This window comes from Bacillus rossius, chromosome 1 (genome assembly GCF_032445375.1).
Source record: "Bacillus rossius redtenbacheri isolate Brsri chromosome 1, Brsri_v3, whole genome shotgun sequence".
NCBI lineage: Eukaryota > Metazoa > Arthropoda > Insecta > Phasmatodea > Bacillidae > Bacillus > Bacillus rossius.
In genome coordinates, this window is record NC_086330.1 from 257,387,977 (window position 1) to 257,408,749 (window position 20,773).

General features: G+C 35.7%; 1 protein-coding gene across 1 annotated transcript in view; it reads right to left on the bottom strand.

The window, feature by feature from the left end:
* The window catches only part of LOC134527505 (poly [ADP-ribose] polymerase tankyrase-like), a 269,207-nt gene that overhangs the window by 140,602 nt on the left and 107,832 nt on the right, over positions 1–20,773 (bottom strand). Inside the window, exons 10-12 of the mRNA XM_063360229.1 lie at positions 17,117–17,282; positions 1,431–1,650; positions 304–536 (exon numbers count right to left, since the gene is read on the bottom strand). Of these exons, the coding sequence (XP_063216299.1) occupies positions 304–536; positions 1,431–1,650; positions 17,117–17,282 (619 nt within the window). The remainder of the gene's footprint in view (positions 1–303; positions 537–1,430; positions 1,651–17,116; positions 17,283–20,773) is intronic.

Consider the following 20,773-nt stretch of genomic DNA (forward strand, 5'->3'; position numbering starts at 1 on the left):
CTACACATTATGTATTTAAGTTTAATTTGACATAATGCTGGTATGATAGATTGTATTTATACATACAGTTTAAAACTAATTTATGTTATTTGTAATAATTGTTACTTAATGGAAAAATATTTTTCCCTGGAGTATCGAAAGTATCGAACTGAAAAAACAATACAGAATCGAGTATCGAAAGTGTGGTATCATCCCACCTCTAAAAAGAATATTTTAGAGGAACCGAAAAATCAAGGAACAGCACAGGCCTATTATTAAAATAGCACTTGAGCTCCACACAATACAGTTAAGCCAGCAACTGACCAGAAGAGCGCAGAGCTGTGTGCGGCCCTTCTGCGCGGCCTCATGTAGGGGCGTGAAGCCCCACTTGTCGGTGGCATTGACGACGGTGTTGAACTTGATGAGCAGCGCTGCGATGTCGAGGTGGCCGTACGATGAGGCATTGTGAAGGGGGATGAGCCCACCCTTGTCCTGGGCATTGACGTCGGCCCCGCGGTCCAGTAAGAACTCTGCCACCTCCAGGTTGTTGTAGCCAGCTGCGACAAAGTGCAACCTCTGTACAAACACTCACAAACTGCCAAACTACTCTCGCAGATAAGTACAGCTGGCCCTCAATGGATGCTGTTACAATCAGTGAGCATATAAAGCAGTGCACAAAACAAATTCAATTCATAATATTATGCCCATTCTGCTGCATTCACAATTGCAGCACAGCCAGAACCCTGACCCTTGCATGCACATTAACCTCTACAAGTTTTGAATTAAACTTAATTATTTTCGTTTACAAACTAGTGAAACTTCTTGAAAATGCCAACTATCTTGGCATTTAAAGATGAACTATGCAATGAATAAAGTATACTTATCATAAAAAATCTAAACATTAATTTCTTTAAAGGGTTTAACTTTGAAAGTACACTTCTATGTTATGATCCCCAAGAATAACCACTTTCTCAAAGTAACCGTACTTTTTTTTAAGAATAATGAAAAATTTAGTTCAGAAAGCACAAAAAAATGAAGGAAATATCTCAAACACCACAAAAAGTTAGTTTGTTCGGCTTATTTTAGGTGGTATGCATTGTTAATCTTTTTGTGAGCAGTGTACTTTCCACCCCTCAGTGTTATCTAACAAAGTGGCCAGCCAATTAGGAATAGTGTTTGTTACTGAGCAGCCCCCTTCTCTCACACACTCTCATTCTCTTATACCCCACTCTTATTCTCACTCATAAACTCACTAACTCCCACATGCTCTCTCCCTATTACCTTCACTCATACTCTCTCACTGGCATAGTCTCATACTTGCAATAACTCACACATACTCTTACTCATTCTCTCTCAAACACTCAAATCACTAACATACTCTCTTACTTACACTCTCTTTTACACTTACAGTCTGCCTACAATTGTAAGCAACATCAGGAGCTTGGAAGTACCTGCGAGGTGTAGAGGGGTAGAGTTGCGGCCCTGCGCGTCACGGCAGTTGATGTTGTGTGCAGTGACGAGGCGCTGCACACGCGCCAGACTTCCCTTTTTCGCAGCGTCCAGCAGCGCAGCATTTCCACGCAAAAGGTCTGCTACGTCCTGGTCCCCCTCGCGTACCAGGTCCAACGGCGAGGCTCCATCCCGATTCTTCTTGCTAGCGTCTGCTCCGTGCTGGAACACACACCCCGCGCTCTAGTAGTCACTCATGGCATTCCAATGTAAATAATTCTTTCTCTTTGTGTGTTTGTTTTTTGAGCAAAAAGTGATGCCTAAGAGTTTGAAATAATTCTAAATGTTGTCAAGACTTGCATATGACTAGTTTATATCAAGTAAAAACTTATCTTTAAAGTGGCAACTGGTAACTTCTGAAACTAGGACTGCATACAGAAATTTCAGCCTTACGACTCGAGATGGACGATTCTGCAAAAATTTGGGTTGAGCCAGGTTCAGTAATAATACCTTTGAGTGGAGTCAAACCGAGTTTAGGAATAATGCCATAGAGTTGATTCACATCAAGTCCACACTTGATAATTTTTTTGGTTGAGTTCTTAAATATCAATTCAAGCTCAAGTAATTGAAGAAATTTTAGACAGTACCTTATGTTCTGGGTGTTTATTTTAATGTACAATTAACATTATATTCAAGTTCATATATGTCTTTGTTTACCATCACATGGCATAGTTCCTTTGTTGTTACAACCACATTCCACCGGAGGACCACGCAAAATAATTGCGAGAGATAATTGCACGAAACTGTCTAAACCCACAAGTCACAGTACCTGTCCTACATCCAGAACACAAATTGCATGCACAGTCTATCCATTGTTCGTGTTCTCCCTGAAGTCAACCACACAACCTACTCACATTATGAACAAAGAGGGAGATCTGAACAATCACAACAGCGCCCAGTAACAGTATCCTTATGGTCAGTGTCGCCAACATCTCAATGGTTAAATTCCCTTCTAAACACCAGTTATACCTAGTTACACAACATACCGCCCACCAAAATTCTAAAATTTTCAAAAATTACTGAACCTACAATCTTACAATTACATTATGTACACCCTTCATAGAAGTCACAATTAATTGAGTAGGAGGGTGATACAGCTTCGCCAATGGCCTCTTAGCAAACTACGAGCAGTTTTTATATCAGCTACTCGAGCAACTCCATCCCTTCCTGGATAAAGAGTCTCAACGCGACCAAGTTGTCACTGAAGCGGTGGAAGATTGTCCTCCCTTACTACCACAAGGTCTCCTACGTTAAGGACTGTGCCTCTGGTTTTCCACTTCACTCGTTGCTGGAGGGTGTTACTGTTAAGATACTCCTTGGACCACCGCAGCCAGAAATGTTCAACAGACCAGTCAAGTCTCTTCATTTAAAAGTCTGTCAGGTTCAAAGATGGTGGAGCCAGGAATGTCTTCCAATCAGGAAATGGCCAGGAGTCAACACATCAAGATCATTTGGATCGGATGAGATTGCGCACAGTGGCCGAGAGTTCAAAACTGCCTTTATTTGGACAACTAATGTTGTCAACTCTTCAAAGTTTAATATTTGCTGACCAAACACTCTCTTCAGGTGGTGTTTGGCCACCTTCACCATAGCTTCCCAAATTCCCCGAAAGTGTGGTGCAGCAGGAGGGTTTAGGTGCCATTGAAATCTCTTGTTTGACAACTGAGTAGCCACATTATGTGAATTGGTTGGGTCTCCAAAAAGGTGTTCCATTTCTAAAAGATGGCGACGTGCGCCAATGAAGTTTGTACCGCAATCGCTGTATATATCCTTGCACAAACCTCTCCTAGAAACAAATCTATAGAAATCATTCAAAAAGGCATTAATATACAATGAAAAAACTTCCTCCATGTGAACCGCCTTGGTAGCAAGGCAAACGAACAAGCATAAATAAATATGCCTTGAGTATGCGGGCATTACGAAGTTGAGAGCTTTTAATTGAGAAGGGACCACCAAAGTCAACTCCGACACTCTGAAATGGTCTTGCTCCCGCACCCAGGTTACAGGAAGACTGCCCATGATGGGCTGAATCTGTTCAGCATTGAATCGCCAACACCTAAGGCATTTGTGAGTTCTTGACTTGACTATTTTTCTTGCAGACAATATCCATTATGTGCTACATATGTATCACTGCCAGTGTTGTTTCTAGACTAACATGAAGACACTGTTTGTGGTAGTAGCCTATAATAAGGTTTGTAACATGACCTTCCTTGGGCAGTAAGATAGCATGTTTCTCGTCAAAACTCATGGCTGAATGATGAAGTCGTCCTCCGACTCTCATGATGCCGTTCTTATCTACGAATGGGTCAAGAGATATGAGGTGGGAAGAACAGCTCTTGCATTGATCAAGATTGTCAAGGTCAATCTTGAATTAATATTGTTGAACTTGTTTAACAACCTACTTCCTTGCCGATATCAGTTCAGCCGGTGTCAACGGGCCCAATTCACGCTTCACCCTAGGAATCTTGAGGTTGGAAACAAAACGCAGGACATATGCCAAAACTCTCAGCAGTGTTAGCCATAAAAAATACCTTTACAAACAATCAATTTTAAGTGAACTTACTTGTGCAGCCATTGATTTTATTTCTGGCACCCTTGTTATTGTGTTGTACTCTGCAACATTTTGAGGGGTAGTGATAACAGTTGGCCATTCCTCCTCCCTGCACGCAAGCCACCCTGGTCCCTGCCATCACAACTGATGACCACGCAGCTCCTTAGGCATCAAACCTCTTGATGCACAATCATCTGGGTTGTCATGAGAAGACAAGTGTCGCCAGCTTATGAGTATTTTGCACTCTTGGATTTGCGACAGTCGATTAGCCACAAATGTCTTGAGACAATGAGATGATGTTCGAATCCATGACAAAACAACTGTTGAATCACACCATGCAGTAACAGTTGAAATGGATATGTCTTGACAATACATTTTCAATAACCTTAAATGGTTTTATTAGCAGATAGTAGGGGTGTGCGAATACTCGTGCAAATCAAATATTTGATTCGATTCACATTCGAAACCAAATTAGGTATTTGAAAATTTCAAATATTCGAAAGTTTTTGAATGTATTAAAATATTACTTTTGTTTGGCAAAACGTGTGATACAATAATATGTTGAACCTCAAGAAATCATTTTCCGAGAGATTTAATGGAAGAAAAAAAAACTGTAAGCGGACCTTTACTTACATCAAATTTTAGGATAGGTAAATGGTAGTGATGGGTCGAGACTCGAAAAATCGAGCGAGTCGAGTCGAGCCGGCGAAACTAAACTCGACTCGAAAACCGAGTTGATTAAGATCGTGTCCTCGAGTCTCGTCAAAGTTTAGTTTTTGGCTCGACCATAATGTTGCACAATTTCCAATAGTGAAGGTAGGTACTTATCCGAAACCATGCACTTTAAAGTAAAATAAAATGTATTATTTAGGCCTACCTAGTGGAAAACCTCTGATCCAACACTGAAAACCTTGAAAACGAAGTCGGAAGATTATTTATTTTCGATCGTGTGTAACCGCAAACAGTGTATCCCATCCTTCAATATGCACTTAAGATTTATAACTGCAACAAAATACCTTTATTTAACTATAACGGAATTTAAAAAATGTTCTCTAGATTCAGTCATGAACAAGACCACGTTAATATTTGGGCAGCTTTGGAAGTAAATAATATTTACTACTAAACACTAGATAGCCGCCATTTTAACTCCGGGCCAATGGCCTACGTAAGTCATCATACAGCCAGGGAATGTTGCCACTTTGGCAAATTGATATCAACAATAATTGAAATCTCCAACCAGTTTTCCATGGCCGAACGGAAAATTGAGGCTGCTGAAGTTTATGTTTACACTTGAGTTTGCATCGCCGGCGTCGTATTAATCATAAACGGTTTAGTATTAAGGTGGGTCTACACTGTATAACAAAACAAGTTATAAAATGTTATATTACAAAGTTATACAACATGTTACAAAATGAAAAGAATGAAAATTATATTACAAGTTATACAACAAAGTTATATAACTTGTTATGAAAACATGAAGAAAAATGTTATATAACACCATGTTTTATAACAAAATAAGTGTTATAAAACAAGTTATATGTTTCCCATGCAGTGTCGGTAAAGATCAAAGGAAGTTAAATAACTTGTTGTATAACATGTTGGCCGTTTGTCCACACTGGTATGCATGTTTGAAAACATGTAACATGTTATGAAACAAGTTGTATTACTTGTTATATAACTTATTATTTAACTTGTTATGTAACATGTTATGAAACAAGTTGTGTAACTTGTTATATAACATGTTACAAATATAACATGTTTTTGTTATATAGTGTAGACCCACCTTTAGTGGAATACATATGTTTGTACGGCCTGGGACGTCAAAAAGTGACGAATAGAAATCAAAAGCAGAGATTTGGGAATTTTTTGAAAAGTTGATCATCAGACAGCTAAATGCAAGTGCTGCAAAAAATACAAGACTCAGTCATCATCAAATTCACGTCTGATTCGTCACTTGGATGTGCATTTTCACTTAAAGCGTCAGTATGAAGATTAAAAAAAAATACAAAAATCAAAATGTGTAGGGAAACCTTCAATAATTCAAAGCTTTCATATTTAATTACATATATTATATTGAGAAATATTTAACTTATATTTATTTCGCTCATCATTCTGCCACTTGAACCTCGCTAAGTTTGACTCATCTCAACAAATTTCCATGAGTTCGGCTCGAGTTCGACTCGAAGACAAATTTCTATGAGTTCGACTCGAGCTCGACTCGAAGATAAATTTCTTTGTTTAACTCGAACTCGACTCAATGCTGAAATAGGGTGACTCGACCCATCACTAGTAAATGGGCATACTGAGAACAGTTAAAGCCAATGTAGCATGAAAATTATCATAAATGCTTACAATTTTACTGCAAACTTTACTCGATGTGTAGCATAATTAATTTATTATATCCAGTTGTCCTTAGCACAATTTTTGGGCGAGCCATGTTTGTGCCATATAAAAGTGTAAAACTATTTAAAACAATTCCAGCGCATCAGCTTTCAATAATAACCTTTAAAAACTAATGCACACACACTCTTTGGTCACCATTCTATTAATTTTACTAATACAAAATCTAGAGAATATTTTTTAACAATAGAAAAGTAAACACAGCGGCCATCATGGCTACAGCAAAAAAGAAAACGTGTCCGTTTGTGGTTATGGCCAGCAGAGCGGCCCATGGCCAGAGAATTGTGTTGCTAGAATTGCTCCAGCGCAATCACTTTTTAAAATACCGAAAATGTTACGTAAATAATTAGATAAAATTAAAAAGACAAGATAAACAAAATTCATTAAAAATTATTTTGCCTTGACACGTTTGATTCCAAAAGACTCTGAGAACGGAATATTGACCATGCTTACGAGCAGTTGTAATAAACAACTATTTGATATATTGATTGGTAATCGCTTGACTATTTACTGCGGAGAATAAAACTGATACATCGAAGATCTGTTTACTTTCATAAACTTTTATTGCCGTTTTTAATTTTCAGAAGCAGAAGTGAAGTTCTGGACGTAATTTTTTGATTCCTGCATTACGATATCCGTGTTTCCGCTGGTTTAAATTGAAAATAGGACTGGTACAATGAATAACGACGACGAAGATGTTGATACTAATACCGCACTGACACGCAAAACAAGTGTTATATGGTCTAATTTCTCACAGTCAGAAAATAAGACATTTGCAAAATGCAATTTATGTAAGAAGGACTATAAAACTAAATGAGGTAAGTTCGAAATTAGTTTTTAAGGGTGTGTTAGGATTACATGATATGTGCATTTTTATTTCCCTTGTCTTCTTTAATGAGTACAATTAAAACAGTCTTCGAACACATGTGATTTTTAGGATTTGTTGTTGTTTGCATTTGATAAAGTTTGAGAAGAATGCCTCGATGCTAATCTGTTCTAGTTATTTTAACTGATGATAGTACAATACGAAATGCTTGTGGAAACCCAACTTACAAAATGTGAATAATTGTCTTGCACCCTGAACCCAATAATTAACTTTACTTTTACATATGAATTTTACGTTTACAAATTATATAACTCTGGTTTTCATGTAATTAAAATTTGAATGTGCTGACAATGTAATGTATATAATGTAAGTACAAACAATTATATTTTGTCATTAGGTACTACAACAACTCTTATAAACCACATCAAGTCCACCCACCCCATTGAATGGAGACCTACTGTTCTGAAATGGCCATCCTTCAACAGCAGGCTCCTCCTGTCAAGATCAGCAAAACTTCACAGCTCATTATTGATGCTGCTTTCAATAAGCAGTACAAGTGGGCACCCAACCACAGTGCAGCACAGAAAATTACAAAGCAGATTGCAAGAATGCATGCTACAGATGTTTTACCATACAGTTTTGTGGAAGGAGATGGCTTCAGAAATTGGATGAAGGAAGTAGCTCCTCAGTATCAAATTCCTGCTAGAACAACATTTTCCACCAACTATGTAACAAAATTACAGCAAGAGGTAAGGTCTCAACTGAAAGCTGAATTGAGGTTTTTTAAATCGAGTCGAGTTCGAGTGAGTATTCAAGAAATGTTTCGAGTTCGAGTTAAATTCGAGTCAAATAGTAAAATCCATAAATATCCATTATTTATATATAACTGTCATGTTTACAGACCAGCAAATATCAAGGCCCTAAACAAATCTTGGGTGTGAGGATTCTCATTGCTGCAAATATTTTCATGGTCTTTAATAATTTTGTTTCTTTTGAAAATGCAGAGTATTATTAAAATTTACTTGTTAACAAAAAAAAAGAGTATAAAGGCATGTTTTAATCACCGACACCGAGCAAAATTTTATTCGAAACCATAGCATAAGTGCAAAAGTATTTGTTTGTCAACATTCTTACCAGTCACCTAGCTCTAGGGAATATTAAGGATTTCCACTGTTCCAGGAAATTTTTGTAGCCATACAATAAATATCATCAACTTTTTTTTTTAGAATAGTTATACTGTATATATTTTAATATACATGCCTAAGCCTGAACATAACTCAATATTAAAAAAAAAAAAAAAAAAAGCAACATTTTACTATAGGAATGATCATAATCAACATTTTTGTAAAAGTCTTTCATAGAGAAACATCAGCTGTTCAATGTGCTCTGGAGCAAGGTTTTCTCGGCGAGAATCTCGTTATAAAGTACATCAATAAAGCCTCAACTTTTATACTTAGTAATGAAAGTACTTTATTCTGAAAGTTACCTTTAAAACTTTTTTTTTTTTTTTTTAATTTTTAAAAATAGAGTAGTAGTGGATCAAATGTTACATTAGCTTGGAAGCAAATATTTGTAAAACAAAAATTTAAACAATTACTGAACTTAATACAGTAGCCTAAATTCTAGGCATTCATATACAAAATTTATATCTGTCGAACACAAAATGACAAATGGGTTAAAATATTTTGCAGATATGTACATTTATTGGGACAGAATTCCCTCGTCATCTTCTAGGCAAAGTCTCTTGCGACCAGCAGATAAAGACGACTGTTCATACAGTTTAATAATCTTTTCGCGATCTTTTATTATTGTTGACAGTGTAGTGGGCACCAAACCAAACGACTGTGCCACATCTGCATTTTTCCTGCCTTTGTCAACTTCTTTTAAAATTTCCACTTTTTACTTCAAAGTAAACTGCTTGCGTTTCTTTTTATCTTTTTGGCCATCCATCCTGATTAAAATATTCAATCAACAATATTGTTTGCCTCGTGCCACGTCAAACGTAAACAAACCTCTCATCCATAGATAACCATAGCTTCACACTAGTAGCGCGCGTCGCGAGCATGGCTGTGCCAGGCAACATTCCGACCTTCCTGGCAAAACAATTAAAGCGTGTCGGCCATGTTGTGACACCAAACAGTTCAAAAATTAACCTGCATAGATTAACATTATTGGATTTTCTATTTTGTACATAAGTTAAAATATAATTTTTATTTAACGTTTGTATCTGCGGTAACTGAAACTTTTAAAACGTGCTCTATAAATAACCAAAAGATGGCGCAGCTAAAAACAATTGTCTTGAAGAGGGGCGAGAGAGCAATCGATTGTTTAGATCGTCTCGTGCACTAAAGTCCATGGAAGACGAATGGCGCGTTATACTGTGTTTGTTTACGTTTTATACTTGTTAAGGATTCTTGAAAGTGATAAAAATTAATTATAATGTACATTAATAATAAAGAACCCCTGCGCAAACACAGTAACTATTATGTAAAATTTTCCTGATAACTGGAAAAGAATGGTCGTTGTATTGAAAGGTAGGATACGTTTTTAATGTCAAAGTGAAATATTTTTACATTGTTTACATTGGTGTTTTGAGGGGGAATTTAAAATCATACGTTGAACTGAAAAATACAATGGGTTTCTTTTATTTACATGCGCAAACAAGGTTAATTACCATGTAATTTTAAATATTTTTATACTTAGGCCTAACCAAAAAAGTCTGAAAAGACATAATTAAACTCGAACTCGACTCGTGAGTCATGAACAGCCGTGCCGAGTTCGAGCACTAATTAAAAACTCGAGTCGAACTCGAAATTCAAGTACTCGCAGGTCTCATTATTTTAAACCTTGGTCCAAGGAAAATGTTTAAATGACCACATATTAGTGCAAGGGATGAAAAATAAATTTTGAAGATCAAAAATAATTGCATAACTACTTTAGAAGGCATAATATGAAATTGGTTAAGCTATTCAATGCTGGATGCATCGAGTTAAAAACATCCAAAATATTTCGCTGTAGAGAATATGAGACAATTTTTAATCAATGCTTTTGGAATATTGGAGAACATATAGGATGTTATGTACATTATATCTAGAGGTACTCGAATTTCGTTAATGATGAAATCGCGAAATTTTACAAACAATTTTGGAACTACATTCTAAGCACTTACAAATGTGTTTCCAAACGCCTATTTTTATTTTACAGCATTTTGTTTTCACGAAATAACTGGCGATGCCACGAAATTCATTACTATTCGCGATATTCTTGTTGTTTCACAAAATATCCGCGCGAAATATCATAATTTTAACGCGATATGAATATTAAGTTTCACAATAATACTTTTACCGCAAAACATATTCGTTTAGTAAACAAAAACATCGTAAGCCATCTTTATTATGAGATGCGCCATAGATAAGTTGAAGCAAAATAAATACCAAACACTTGGCCTGAAAGCGGCAACCATTTATCAGCGTTTCTAGCGGGATGTGGATGAAGTTAGCCGTTTGGCCGTATTCGTTTCCGTTGCAGAGATACTTATCTCTGTTCTGTTGTTGTATTGCTTGTAAATAATAACAGAGAGGTTATGGGATTTTAACGTCGCAATACGCTGGTCATGTTAAATGACAAAATGAGGTTTGAAAAGATCCTACATTCCATGTAAATAGGTAAATGTGAACGAAAATAGGTAGTTACGGTTTGCTTTGTTTGAAGTTTACTTGGTTTACTTGATACTTCACAATGCCTAAGGTCGTATCAGTGTTTGAACGAGCTAAAGAATACAAGCATGAAGGATTCATTGTTTTTAATAAAGAAAAGCGGATAATGATGTGTAAATTTTGCAATACGGTAGTAGATTGGAAAATGAAAGATACTTGTGAAAAACACTGCAAACTACGAACATCTCATTTAGAGAAGAAAAAAAGTCAAACATCACCATCAGGTTGTGGAGTCAAAAGGCAAGTGACACTCGAAGATAATATTGTTCTCCATAAACAAGCAAAGGAAATTAAAGTTAAATTTGCAAGCGATACAGTGAGTGCATTTGTTTCTGCAAATATTCCCCTAGAGAAGCTAGATCACCCAGCTATGAGGGAATGGTTAAATGAATACATGAAAGGTTAGTCAAGGAAATGTGTTACGCTTCTAACATCCTAATAAACACAATTTGAGGGGAAAGAGGCCGGAAAATGTGTAGTCAAACAAAATTATAGTAAATAAAAAAAAAACTTTTGAGCCTGAAATTTTACATGTACTATAATCATTGATCATTGTAATTAACTAATTTTTTTAAGGAACCCTTTCTTACATGTTTACCAAACTATTTGGCCAAAGTGGCCAATTCTCTTGACAGGAAAAAATTAATTCTATAAAGTTTTGTGCAGGAACATAGCATAGGCCTATTTAATACTCAAAATGTTTAAATACATAAACACAGACTGTAAAATTCTGGACACTATTTGTGATGTAAAATTTAAGTAATGTGTATATAATCTACTAGATAACATTTCCACTTCTGTAAGGCTTACGCAGGAATCTAGTGATTGCTGTATCAAGTGTCATGTACAGCTTTGATTTGTATCATGAAATAAAATAATTAGTAGAACAAATGCACTCATTTAACAAAAAATATAAACAGTAGAACCCGTTTATAGTGAACCCGCCTATAATGAATTCCCGTTTATTGTGAATTTCCGTCTCAGTCCCGGCAAAATGATGTGAGGTTATGTATTAATTTATTGGATATAGCGCACAACTTTTGTCAATGTTGATACGTTTTCCCGTGTACCACGAACAAATTTTGCCGACATAATGCACATTTATCTCAAATATTTTCATATAATTACAAGTTTTTTCACAAAACGTCTATTCTGGATCACATTGAAGTTTTTCTCGGCAATACGCTACTCGATTGTTCACTGATCATATTATAAACAAGTCGTATTCGAGTGGCCTCGGTAGGCTACGTGTAGCCATAAATGGTGATCAGTTTGGTGAAAATAAAAAATAGTTTTCCCTGCATAATTAAAGAATGGACGAACGCGTGTACATTTAATATGCTATCAAAATTAAACATAAATTACCACCACACAAATACGTATGTACATTATAGCAGCAAATTCAATATTTTTACGTCTCATTATTATTGTTCACGTTTCGGACATTTTGATCGAGTAAGGTTCGTAAGACTACCACTAGATAGAACTCTGTGGACTAAATTTTTCCATAGAAAGTGAGAAACTTTCGTTCCAAATTTAGCAACTGTGATACTAAATGATACGTAGTGATCTTTGATGTGCCAGACTCGTTATTTTTCGTTTATTTACTTTTGACGGTAAAAAGAATTTTGTGTTATTAAGCTGCAAATGTGCTTCAATAAGAAATACGTACATAAAAATGGGTGAAAAACGCGGTAAAAAACGTTTGGCATTATCTGTGCGAGATAACTGGACATTATTGAAAAGATAGACTCCAACCCCACTGTCCCGTACGTGTTAATAGCAAAGGAACTGGGAATTGCAACATCCACATTAAGTACAATATTAAACAAGCTGAACAATTTTCTTTATCAAGCTGCGAAAACGTCACAGAGTATTAAATGCCTGAAAATAGGATAATACGCCGATGTCCAAGAACCATTAGGTAATAGAAAGTTTGTACATGTATACCTAGTTCATTAAAAATAATATCTGCATTTTCTCATAAAACTGTTGCTTTGAGTATTTCCATTCGTTCTTTTCTTGGCTTAGGCCTATGTGTAGTTAAGATTTTGCTTTTGAGTATGTATTGCCAATATAAAAGTTTTCCCAGATATAAAGTTTCCCCTCTATAGTGAACATATAAACTACTCCCTTCAGATTCGTTATAACAGGGTTCTACTACATATTTTTTTTACCAAAATATACCATCGAAATACTTTTTTTTTTTTACCGAAATATAGCACCGAAATCCTATAATTTATTTACCGAAATCAGGCAATTTTATTTACCATTTTTCATGGGCTTTAATTATATCTTAATGTTTTTTCAAGAGTTTATAGAAGTTTCTAAAACATTTCCAGAAGAAATAGGTACTTTAAAATCTACCTATGCTTGTAGACTGTGCCAAAAGGGATTTTTTTTTTATAGATTCTCTAAGCTTGCATAAACTTTCACCCAAATTTTTACATTTCATGTGGATAAATAAGGCTGTGCTACTCCACTTCTTATATACAGGTGCAAATGACTTTCCACTTTTCACTAGTGAAAAACTGATCACATATTACATGCTATAAGCTACAGTATGACGAGAACAAGGGAGCGGTCAGGCAGATGTCAATTCATGGAGATCTCTGTCTCAGTAACTTGAAGTGAGGTAAACAAAGGAAGGGGGAAGTGAATGGTACAAGGTGGTGGTGGTTACTGCCTTCAAGAGGGTTTGAAGGGATGGTTCTCCATCTGCCAGACATGACATCACTGTATCATAGCTACATCTCCGGCTGCCTAGCACAGCCAACTACAGTAAAACCTCCATTAAGGGTCCCGCTTACCCGGGCACACAAACAGTGTGCAGAGCTTCAGGAAAAACAACGTGATTTCAAAACCACTCAAGATATCCGAGTGGGGCCTATTTACGAATAGCATTTAAGAGTTCACTGAGGGCCGAAAAGTACTTTTAATTTTGGATTAAGTTTTTAAACTGTATTTTTAGTAGCGTTAAAATGCCTAAAACGCGTGTTTTCAGAGTAATTTTTAGGCATAAAACAATCAGTACAGATTCTTGAGAGCACTTAAGGGGCTTGCATAACACCTTTATCTTAATTTCTCCGCCATATAATGTTACGGTCACCGCTCAAATTTCAGTTATCTTGTGACGACGAGACGAATGCGCGCCAGTTCAGAGCCTTGCACTTAGAGGCGATACGGCGCAGGAAGCACCAGCGAGCGTCGCGCTTATCATCCGCCTCACTAACACACATACACCCCTGACGAGGCGGGCCCCTTAACGAATATTCTATTTAACGAAAAAAACCATTCAAGGAAATAAAATTTTGGTCCCGCTGAACCTCCACAAGATCAATGCTGTTTTAACCTCTAAATTAGAATTTTATTCGTTCCGAAATAGTGAAATTCCCTTTATAGCGAACTGCCGCTTTATAAAAACACGCAAAAATAAACATCTCCTACAAGACAACCACTAATTTTTTTGCATTCACTGCTTAAAAATACGTGCGTACAACCTTAAAATAATATGCACCATCGCGGAAGACAATAAATAAACAAAGCATCATGGATAACACACGTCGTGTGTACATGCCACACTTTGTTCAAAATGGCGAGTACATTTAGCACTAGTGGCGGAAACCTCCCGTACCATCGCTCTGGCAAGACGAACAACTAGTATATTATGGTGTAGTACAATTTCCATTTTTTCAGTTTTCACTGTTGTTTATTTATTTCCACACGTAGTTATGGAAATCAACCCAGTACTACTGTAAAATGAATTATAATCCTAAAAAGCGGCGACAGATTGACATTAAAATAAAATTAGAAATTTTAAATGCAATTGATGAAGGTGGAAAAAAAAGTGATATAGCTTAACGTTTCGACATCCCGGCGTCTACACTTTCGACCATATTATCCAACCGGGAACAGATCGAAAACAACGCTTCTCTGGTAGGAACAAATCGAAAACGTGTGAACGTATGTAAAAATTATAATTTGGACAAGAAACCTTTTTGACTGGCTAATGGAGGCTAGGGCATCTAACATCAACGTCTTTGGGCCGATTTTACAAGAAAAGGCACGCCAGGAAGCACTGGGGATGGGAATTGATAATTTCCAAGCATCAAATGGTTGGCCAATAAACAAGTGTATTCTATGTACTTTTTCATGTTTAATTCCTCATATCGTATTAAACAGTCAGAAAGACAGTTCTAGCCATTTATGTGAAGCTTTATGATGACTAGAAATATATCGTGCAAAACCTTCATTTAACAAACCCCTTTACAACAAACACAGCAAATTTTGGTCCCTTGAGATTTGTTAAATAGAGGTTTCACCGGTCAAACCTCTATCGTTTTTCAGGGGACCAACAAAAAAATTCAGTAGATGCGGACATTTAATAGATGTGGACTTCACTCTTAGGTTTTGAAAAAAATATTTCAACCTCAAAATTAGTGTCAGAAATATATCAGTTACTTGTCATTAAAGTTTATTCAATTGAAAAAAAATAAAAATGGAAGCATTTTACTTAATTCAATTTACACTTTAAAAAAAACATAGCCTATGCACAACAGACCTACAATTCAATTTAAATTTATTCAATAATCCTAATTCGTTCATCAAGTGTTCTCAACTACAGTAAAACTTCGCTCGTACGGCCCCCGGTTCGTACGTACACCTCGGTCGTACGTACAGATTTTCGAGAAAAAAAAGTTTAAAAATATGAAAAATTGTAAGAAATATGTTAAAGTTAATTAAAATACAGTCGTATCCTGCAGCGTTCAGAACAAATACGGGCTACATTACACATACGCATTGCGCCACAGTAAAAAAATTTAAAAAAAGGCCGCAAATTGATGTAAATTTACCGTCAATAGCGCGCCAATCGCGGAGAAATGTTATTGTACTTCGATCAGCTGTTATGGCGTGACGTAGCCGCCGGCTGGCTCTCTCTGTTCTCTGAGCTGCGCATGCGCAGTATAACTCACTCTACGCTCCGCCCAAACTCGTGACGTTCCATCAGCAGCCAGCCAATAGATGCGAGCTTAGCGGAAAAAAATATAAGCTCCACCTCCCGTGTACCAGTTTTGTCCAGTTATAATACCAGTTTATTGGTATACGCACCATTTTTCTCGCTGCTGTGACATGGACATGTTCAAGTTTACGTTCATCTTGATGTCTTGATACCACTAATTAATTATTTACGATCCCCAGAAATAAATGGTTAGTTTAAAAAATATGCGTCAACTGTACAATACCGTACTTCCGAAATTATAACATTTGTATAAAATACGTATAAAACAGTTACCAAGACTCCGCTCATTTTATCTTGTGAAGTTTAAAAACGAGACGTCTTAATGCTCAGTCATAATATGGGACATATTTATTCTTGAAGTGATTTTATGTACGTACGGTATATAATGTTTTGTTTTTTAAGTTACCATTTTAGCAGAAATGAAAAAGTTTCGTACATAAATACAAGTCAATTGTGTGGCAACGTTTCGTGACGAGTCAATTTCACAAAATATGGTACCAATGTTAGCCATCTACTGTTTGTTGACAGTTCACTCGTAGCTACTATAAAATGGCTGCAGATTTAAGGTGATTTTTACTATTTCTATATACTATCATCGTTACTGTTTTTATGACGGTTTCTTTCTAAGAAATGGTTATTTCTGCAAAATCTTTATGGTTAAACGATCATCTATTATAATTTATAGTGACGGGACCACATATTTTGTACGATCAATGCGGACAAAACGATAATTTGAACATCGGTACAAGCAGGCTTTTTTAACCTTAGTTGTATGGCAATTTTGCTGGGACCGTAGAAAGTATACGATAAACACGGACAATCGATACATGCGAGTTCGATAGATAGAGGTTTGACTGTATATGTTAGTCAGGCAGCTTAGAGCATTGCACAATAAGATTACAATCACTGCCACATTTATTATTAATAAAAAAAAAATTCAAAGAACTTTTACTTCATGTTACATATTTTTAAGAATTCTGTATAAAACAGATTAAAGCATGTAAACATCAACATCAACATGATTTATTGGGTATTATGAATTATCTGAATTTTTTTAAATTGTTGACAAGAATTGACTATACTCACAAATACAGAGAAAAACAAACAAGCAATACCTTCAGCAGCAAACGGACAATCTCTGCCTTCCCCTTGGCTGCAGCTTCGTGGAGCGGAGTAAACTTCCACAGGTCAGCAACGTTCACGCTGGCGCCGTGCTTGACCAGCAGCTCCGTCACCTCGTAGTGGCCGTACGAGCAGGCATTGTGTAGCGGCACCAGCCCCCTGCGAGCAACACCAGTCATCACCAGGAACCTGTCGGGCCAAGCAGCTTCTACGTTCCTATCAGTGACCATAAGTCCTCGGGCCTCCTTGCCTCCAACCAAAAAAACAAACAAGCAATTTATTCCACCAGGGGGATAATGTTACTATAGCCCGTCCCACTCTTAGATTGCAGTACACAGCTTATGGCACGCGCTGTTGCCAAATCTCTAACACATTACGAATTTCAGGAGATGTGTGTCTTTGTAATTCGGATCGAACAAGAAGCATTTTAAGAAATCATATCGTAATTTATAATATTTTATACTATTACACATAAATTTGTAATAATACCACTTTTATGTAAATTTTAAATAAAAACTACCTATTGTAGACGAAAATTTCTTATAGTTTTCTTTTATGTTCTAAAAATCCCATATATATCACATTTTCATGGGCCCGATAAATGCCGTATTTTTGGACAAGTCATGTCCAAAATGATAAATAAAATACGGTAATGGAAATTCTCGATCGAGTGAGTTATGGGAAAATCCGAACAATTGGGTCGAAATGGGGAACATTTTTTGAAAAACAGAAAAATCGCAACAACTCCCATAAAATGAATAATATCGCATCCGTTTAAACGTATGATAACTCGGAGTACCTAATGTCAAAAAATGTTTTCTAAATAAATTTTTGATACGACCAGCCATAACTGCATGGGTTCGAAAAAAATTTTCACTGGACAAAAAAAAAACGTAACTGCCTTAGTAGACACCTTATCAAATCTGTTTACATTAATTGTAAATATCATAATTATTTTCCAAAACTTTGTCTAAAAGAATGTTTGATAAGATGCTTGGTGTTGAGAAGGATAGAAAAATAATTCAAATTTTGTACCATGATCGCTATTAAATTCCTTCGTATTTATTTCATACATTTTACATATTATGTTCAAGATTCAATTAAAATATTTTTGTAACAACCATTACTGCAAGGGGAAGAAAAAAATATGGGTTTAAGGATATAAAAATCCCTTTTTGTTTTAATGTAGAGAAATATAATCATCAAAATCTTCCTGCGCCTTTAGGCTGTGCCGATAAGGAATTTTTTTTTAACTTTAACTTACAGCAAGAATCTGTTCACAACATTTCATTCATAGGAATTTATACGATAAAAGTAACATTAACTTGATTAAGAAATTATTAACATCACATACCTTTTAATCACTATCGCTACCGCTGACTAATGTTGATACCCCTTCCATAAGAGTAGCACAGAGCTGACCAGAAGAATGGTAAGCTTCCTTAATTGCATTGCACACACTCATATTTTTTTGAAAAATACTCAAAATACATTCAACGGAATCTTGCGCTCCCTCCCGCGTAGCCTACCAATATAATTTATTTTCGGTGTTCTATCTTCCATATTTTATATGTACGTAATAAAAATAAATGTAGAAAATAATATCACGTATGTTAATATATAATTTGTCAAAATTATAACTGGAACGAGTCACTGGACACAACGCGTTGCTTCGTCGCGAGACGTGATACTAACTGGCAGGCTGGTTTTCAGAAATGCGTGTCTAAGGAAATACATGGTTGACTAAGGAAGCCATGTATTTGAAATTGCTTGCATGACAAAACCCCACTTATCTAAACACACGACCCTGTTTCCTCTTACGACGGCAGCTTGTGAGAGAAACCTCTATTGCAGCGCGCTCTTGTACTGATAAGACACATCTTTAACAGCTGTTTCCACGGAAACTGTAGAAGCAATTGAGATGGAGCTGCTTTTAAAAACTAATTCAATTCATTGTGAACATTTTTCACGCTTTCGTCCCCCATCTATCTTTAACAGAAAAAAAGTTTTCCACTGGTCAACTTTTTGATTTGTCAGTTTGTGAGACAATGCATTTCAATATATTAAAAAAAATTATTTAAGTGAAACCTGTACAGTTTTTGTCTTAACATTTGTTCTGTGGCGTCCTAAGGCATTAATTTATTAATAAAAAAAAATCTTAATGAAATACACATGTAGGTTATTTTTTTTTTATGTGAAACATCTCGGAATACTTCAAAACAGTTTGTAGTGAATAAGTTATGTTTTTTAATTTTTTCGGACACTTAAAATATTGTTAAGTATTCAAAATAAGCATTGCCTGATGCGTATTTCGATGCTATACAATATGAAAAAAAGCTTGGTCCAAAAATTAAATTTTTAATTTGGTTTGATATTTGGCAACAACGCACAAAGAAACAAGGACAGCGCTAACGGCAATCAGCGTGTGTTAGAGAGAGAGAGAATGCGCCCATTTACTTCCACACTGCAATCTAAGAGTGGGATGCTCTATAGCAATACTTATTCCTACAACACAAAAAAATTATGTTATTATTGTCAAACCTTTGATTTTTCTGCAAAAAAAAACACTTTTAACAGTACAAATTCATTAGTATTTCAAAGTTCTTTGAATCTATATTTTGGAATTCCTACTATATAATTTTGTGTTTCGTAACAAAAAAAAATTGTTTATGTTGAATGATTTTTAACTTCAGTTATATTCTGAAATATCTATTCATACATACCAACTATACTATGGCAGCATTGTAAGAATATCATCTACTATGTACAGCATATCTAATATAAAAATCCAGGTTTTTTCCAGGATTTCCAAGGTTTTTCAAAGTCGTCTCACAGAATGCTTGGAACTAACAAAACTTTGCCCAATACTACATTCAACTAAATTATAAAACAGTATAGTTATTTAAAATCACTTTATAATACAAGTATTTATATCAAAAATAACTTAACAATTACTAATTCATATACCTTATTAAAAAATTATTAAATTTTCAAAAAGAAACACTATAATTTCAAATCTCTTTTCTGCTTTGATCAGCATGTACCTGCTTAAAGTTTAGTGTGATGCTCTAGACTGCATGTCTACTGTTAAAACAGGAGACTTGTCAACAATGTAACTTTTACGGCTAAATCACAGTAACAGGCATAACACGCTGGAAGTATAACGCAGAAAAAAAGAGACGGAAAATAACTGGGAACTGTTTATAACATATTTCAAGGTTTTTTCACCAATAAAGTTTATCCAGTTTTTTTACATTCAAATCTCATGTAACCAAACATATATTTAAAAAAAATTTGTCATGATTGCAGTAATTAAGAGTGGTTGAAAATGAATGGAAACAAGTGTTGCACTAGAAAAAAGAAAAAATTTGACAGTCATGTTTTAATACCAAGTCCGTCTCAATTTCAATCCCCTAGCAACTGGTGAGTGTGAGAAGTCACTAACAGCATTCAAAAGTAAAAGTGGTTAAGTGACACAATTTTTAGACAGAGCATGTAGTTTTCCATAAAGCTGTTTAGAGCTTGCTAGACAAACGGCTAATTCAGATGGTTTCCGATGGCTTTCAGAAATTCATGGATTCCTCGCAAGTTTCCCCAAAGGAAAATAATTTCACAGCTCTGTGTTTCACAATATTCCATGTTGGGTGGCT